The 6,000-nt window shown below is 45.2% G+C and overlaps 1 protein-coding gene across 1 annotated transcript in view; it reads left to right on the top strand.

Annotated features, from left to right (window-relative positions):
- The first annotated feature begins 239 nt into the window (after positions 1 to 239).
- The window catches only part of kcnc4 (potassium voltage-gated channel, Shaw-related subfamily, member 4), a 61,272-nt gene continuing 55,511 nt past the window's right edge, over positions 240 to 6,000 (top strand). Inside the window, exon 1 of the mRNA XM_073030516.1 lies at positions 240 to 1,613. Coding sequence (XP_072886617.1) covers positions 975 to 1,613 — 639 coding nt within the window. The 5' untranslated portion in view covers positions 240 to 974. The remainder of the gene's footprint in view (positions 1,614 to 6,000) is intronic.

The raw sequence follows: 6,000 nt of genomic DNA, 5'->3' as shown, positions 1-6,000 counted from the left end.
GTCTAATGTTATGTCCAACACGCCCACCCCAGCATTGTTACAGAAGTTTGCCCCACAGATATAACGCTTCCTTCAACCTGCCTAGATACCTCCTGGCTGCCCCGGTCCTTATCCCAGATTTCGAATGTGGACCCCTACTCTCGACCCCGCCCTCTCCCCCACGGCTGGGCATCAGACACAGACACCGAGACACAGCAGCAGGCTCAGGGCCAGACATGGACTCAGACATCCACTGACAGCCCCGCCCCCAGCCCCAGACACCCCCAGGTGAAAACATGCAAGAAACGCAGAAATCCGCCACACATCTGACCCACCCAGCAACCTCAATCGGAAAGTGGCGAGAGCCGGATTATTTTCACAGGAGACTTGTCGAGGGACTGATGTGAAAGGGCACACACGTTGGAAAAACTCGGACAAACCCGGTCGAAAGAGGAAGGAAGATTGCGCTTTGGCTCATCTGACACTTTCTGCATTCTGCCACTTCCAGCCCTGGAGACCGGCCGACTTTCTCACCCAGACACCGTGAGAGGCCACTAGCGCCAAGTCTGATCCCGCTGCCAATCTCAGCCCAGGTTGTCAACTGAAATAAGACTGAATAACTACTGAAGCAGGGTCTCCGGTCACGGAGACAAGGGCGAAACTGTGGGCAGACCCTCGTAAGCGTCCGCTGCTCCACATCTGCCATTTTACAAGCGCCCAGGACCTGATGCTGTTGGAATTAACAGGTTGTTGGAAGTGAGCAGCTCCGAGGTGGTTGGTGCGTGCGGACTGCGGACCCAGTGAACGCGTCCTGCCCGGATCTGTGGATGATTCTGAACCTGACCTGTCTGTGCAAGTGCCATCGATTCCAGGTCTGATCGCTTTGTTCCTTCTCCAGTAACTTGATCCGGGTTTTTTTTTTGGTCAAACCAGAGAAACAGGAATACAAACTAATCTTCCCTGGGAGGGGGATTTGGTTGAAGCCCGACCTCCGCATGATAAGCTCCGTGTGTGTCTCATCTTACCGGGGACGCAAGTCAGGCAATAAAGCTCCATCTAAACCATGTCTGAAGGAAGAAATGGGCAAGGGGGAGGACAGCGAGAGAATCACCATCAACGTTGGTGGCACTAGGCATGAAACGTACAAAAGTACCCTGCAAACGCTGCCGGGGACCCGGCTGGCGGGACTCGCTGACCCCGGCGCCCAGTGCAACTTTGACTTCGATGCCAAGTCCAGCCAGTTCTTCTTTGACCGCCACCCGGGCATTTTCGCCTATGTGCTGAATTACTACCGCACGGGCAAGCTGCACTGCCCGGCCGATGTGTGCGGACCCCTGTTCGAGGAAGAGTTGGCTTTCTGGGGACTGGACGAGACCGACGTGGAACCCTGTTGCTGGATGACTTACAGGCAGCACCGAGATGCCGAGGAGGCGCTGGACATCTTCGAGCCGACGGACGGCACTTGTAACAGCGCAGAGAGGGAAGACGACGCCGAGCCCGACCTGGACTCGGGCCGCATCCTGGGACTGGAAGCTTGCAACCACAGCCGTTCCACTCTTGCCAACTGCTGGAAGAGATGGCAGCCCAAAGTGTGGGCACTCTTCGAAGATCCTTACTCCTCTCGAGCGGCACGGGTAAGCAACAGATTAGACACCTGCTAGTCAGTTTCAGCATCTTCTAACCAATGTTTCATGAACACTCCCCCCCCCCCCAGATCCACAGTGAATATATTCAGAAATCTGCACGTTTACATTAAATAAAAATAACGCGTAAAATATTTTAAGAGCTCTAGCAGCTAAAGTCAAACCGCAGGTTCAATAGAGCAATTATTTATATTTTTAAATAGTTCAAATGATCTGAATATGACAAGATAAAGTGAGGGCTTTGGGCTTTCAAACTCCCAGATCGACCGCCCTCGTGCCGAAGAATTCGTCTTGACTAGTTAGTCTGAAATAGGTAATACTTTCACTTGCATTATTATAAAATGCTAATATGTTAAACATTTCCTGTGACGGGGGACTCGATATGAAGCGACACCGCTTGTCTGGTAGAAAATTGCGGAGTTTAGCGGAGTAGCAATGAATCCCATTTCCAGTTCTTGCGGTATTTTAACCATTATTTTGCTGTCTACTGACTAAAAGGGGATAAGGTACGCGCAAAAAGACTGGTACGTGGGTACATGCACGCCCGCACGCATGCACACCAAACAGCAGGGCTAGTTTGGTGACGATATAATGGAGACGGGGAATAGATTCTGCACAACTGTTGCATAGAAGCGACCTCCCTTGTTTCCACCGAGATTCGCCTCCGGAGACAAGCATGTAAGTATTATCACAAATTAACCAAAGTAATACGGATTAAAATAGAATGAGACGCAGATAAAAGCCCGCTGGTTTGGAAGGAAAGGTAGAGCGACCTATTTGCCATAACAAAGTGATGAACAAGATCACATGTTAAGAACAAATTTAATCACTTCAAGCTCAGAGCATTAGCTGTTAAGGTATAATGTTAATGGATAAATTTTCTTTAGCTTGTATGTTTACAATCCTTTTGTATTGCTTTCATTATTGCACTTATGTGGTGCCTGTTTAATTGGAGTCAAGTTTGTGGGCGTACAAAACAGGCCATAAAGTGAGAAAAGATGAAATATGAAAGTAAGCTAACCAATAATATAAAAGAGGAAACAAAAAGTTTTTTTTCAGGTAGGTAAGGGAGAGGTGAGAGTGGATATCGGACTGCTGGAAAATTAAGCTGGGGAGGTAGTAATGGGGGTCAAAGAAATGGCAAACAAACTAAATTTTGTGTCAGCCTTCACTATGGAAGACACTATCAGAATGCCAGAACTGAGAGAGTGTGTGGGGCAAAAGTGCTACTACTAAGGAGAAGGTGCTTGGGAATCTGAAAAATCCAAAGGTGTGTAGGTTACCTGGATCAGATACTACATACTACAGGGTTCTGAAGGAGGCTGCTGAAGAGATTGTCGAAGCATTCTTGATTTTTCAAGAATCACCCGATTCTGGAATGTTTTTGGAGGACTGGGAAATTGTAAAAGTCACTCCACTCCTTAAGATGTGAAGAAAGCAAAATAAAATAATTTATAGGCCAGTTAGCCTGACTTCAATGGTTGGAAAGATGTCGGAGTCTATTAATAAGGTTGAGGTTTCAGGGTATTTGGGAAGCACGTGTTAAAGTAGGCCAAAGTCAGCATGGTTTCCTTAAGGGGAAATATTATCTGACAAATCTGTTGGAATTCTTTGAGGAAGTAACAAGTAAGATAGACAAAAGAGAGTCGGTGGATGCTGTTTATTTGGATTTTCAGAAGGCCTTTGACAAGGTGCAACACATGAAGCTTCTTAACAAGAGCCCGTGGTATTACAGGAACAACACTAGCATGGATAGAAGATTGGGTGACTACCAGGACACAAAGCGTAGGAATAAAGGGGGTCTTTTCTGGTTGGCTGCTGGTGACTAATGATGTTCTGCAGGGGTCACTTTTTCATATTATATGTCAGTGATTGGATGAAGGCTTTGTGGTCAAATTTGTTAATGATACAAAGACAGGTGGAGGTGTAGATAGTGTTGAGGAAGCAGGGTGTCTGCAGATGGACTTGAACAGAAAGGGCAAACTAGTGGTAGATGGAATATAATGTACGGAAGTGTGTATTATTTTGGAAATAAGAACATTCAAAATCAGAGCTGCAAGGGGTCTTGGGAGTCCATGTGTAGGGTTCCCTAAAGGTTAACTTGCAGATAAGGAAGACAAATGCAATGTTAGCATTCATTTCAAGAGGACTAGAATACAAAAGCAAGGATATAATGCCGAGGCTTTTTAAGACATTGGTCAGATCGCACTTCAAGTATTGTGAGCAGTTTTGGGCCACTTATCTAAGAAAAATGTGCTGGCATTGAGGGTCTAGAGGGGGTTCACAAGGATTATTCCAGGAATGAAAGGGTTAACAGATGAGGAGTGTTAGATTGTTCTGGGCCTGTACTTGCTGGAGTTTAGAAGAACGAGGGATCTCACTGAAACCTTATTGAATACTGAAAACCCTAGATAGTGGATGTGGAGGGGATGCTTCCTTCTACTCTGTGAGTCTAGGACCAGAGGGCACACCCTCAGAAAAGAGAGACATCCATTTATAACTGAGATGAGGAAAAATGTCTTTAGCCAGGGGGTGGTGAATCTGTGGAATTCATTGCCACAGATGGGTGTGCAGGGCAAGTCATTGGGTATATTTAAGGAGGATGTTCTTGATTAATCAGGGTGTCAAAGGTTAGAGGGAAAAGGCAGGAGAATGGGTGTGAGAGCAATAATAATTCAACCATGATGGAATGGCAAAGCAGACTCAATGAGCTACATGGCTTAATTCTGCTCCTATGTCTAATGGCCTTATGGTATAGGTGGAGAGGGTCAGTAACTTTAAATTCCTGGGTGTCACTATGTCAGAGGACCTGGCCTGGGCCATCATATAATTTGAAAGAAAGCACGACGGCCCCCTACTTCCTCAGGAGTCTGTGGAGATTCGGCATGTCATCAAATTCCTTAGCAAACCTCTATAGATATGCAGTGGGAAAGTGTGCTGACTGGCTGCATTACAGCCTGGTATAGGAACACCAATGCCTTTGGGCGGAAAATCCCACAAAGGGTAGTAGATTCAGCCCAGCACTTCACAGGTAAAACCATCCCAAAACCATTGACCACATCTAAATGAAACGTTGCCATTGGAAAACAGCATCCACCATCGGAGATCCTCACCGCCCAGGCATGCTCTATCCTCACTGCTGCCATTAGTTAGAAGGTACATGAGCCCCAGGACTCACACAGCCAGCTTCAAGAACAGTTAATACCCCTCAACCATCAGGCTCTTGAAGAAAGGAAGATAACTGCACTCATTTTACTTCTGGTTTTCCCATAAACAATAGTCCCAATTTAAGGACTCTTTGTTATAGTATTTCAAGCTCTCGTTATTTATTGCCATTTATTTATATTCACATTAGCACAGTTTGTTCTTCATTGATCCTGTTTATAGCTACTGTTCTATAAATTTAAGTGTGCCCACAAGTAAGGAATCTAGGGTTGTATGTGGTGACATGTATGTACTCTGATAATAAATATTTCTTAAAACTTTGAACTTTTGAACTTCACCGTGCAAGTGAAAACTGGTGGATATTGAAGAAGGCACCTCCTGTTTATATTGTGAAATGTGCCTATCACCTTTCAGGTTCACATTTAAATATGGATGGGCCAATTTTCTAACAGATTGGCCACTTTCAGGTAAATCAAATTGGCGTGCTTCTTTGAGGAGATCAAAGAGGAACTGTCTGCAAGGATGACAACATCAAAAAAATGGGGGTTGTAGAGAATAGAAGCCTGATTAAAAATCAAGACAGTAGAAGGCACACCCAGAAAATGGGAGTAATGCAAGGATGATGTAAAAGAGGCAAATGTTGGAAAAGTTTAGCATGTAAACAAAGCTGCAGGAAGTGTCAAAGTTTACTTGGACATGTCTGTCAGAGGGATGGCATGGATAAAACAAAAGCAGCCTTGCTCCTCCATGTGAGCATTGCCTGTTAATACCTTGATTAAATAGAGGCAATTAGGAAGGGTTCCTTCCCCTAGTCAGAACATAACAGTCTATGTTAGAGATGATGAAATTCATCTTAATTTCCTGCACCCGAATAACACTGAGGGTAAATTTCATTCCTTTACTCATCATTTTCCAAGCTTTCTGTCCAGTGCCCACTGCATAAAGAGAGAAAAACAGCTGGGGTCCCTGCTCTTCTCATTTTCTAATGATCCTTGGATTAGAGAAAGAGGAAATCCACTTGGTTCCTAAACTTGATCACTACCACGGAATTGGATGAAGAAGAAGTGAACCAAGGTTCCTTACCCAGTCATGGCCCAATCGTCCCACCAGGTCAGAGAGCAGAGAAATTACTCGTAATTATTCAGTGAACCCAGTTCAAGAACCATATAAAATCGACTAGCATAATGTTAAATTGATGCTTCTCAATTGATGC

Source organism: Hemitrygon akajei, chromosome 27 (genome assembly GCF_048418815.1).
Source record: "Hemitrygon akajei chromosome 27, sHemAka1.3, whole genome shotgun sequence".
Classification (NCBI taxonomy): Eukaryota; Metazoa; Chordata; class Chondrichthyes; order Myliobatiformes; family Dasyatidae; genus Hemitrygon; species Hemitrygon akajei.
Note: the sequence above shows the minus strand (reverse complement) of the source record. Positions and strands in the feature narration are given on the sequence as shown.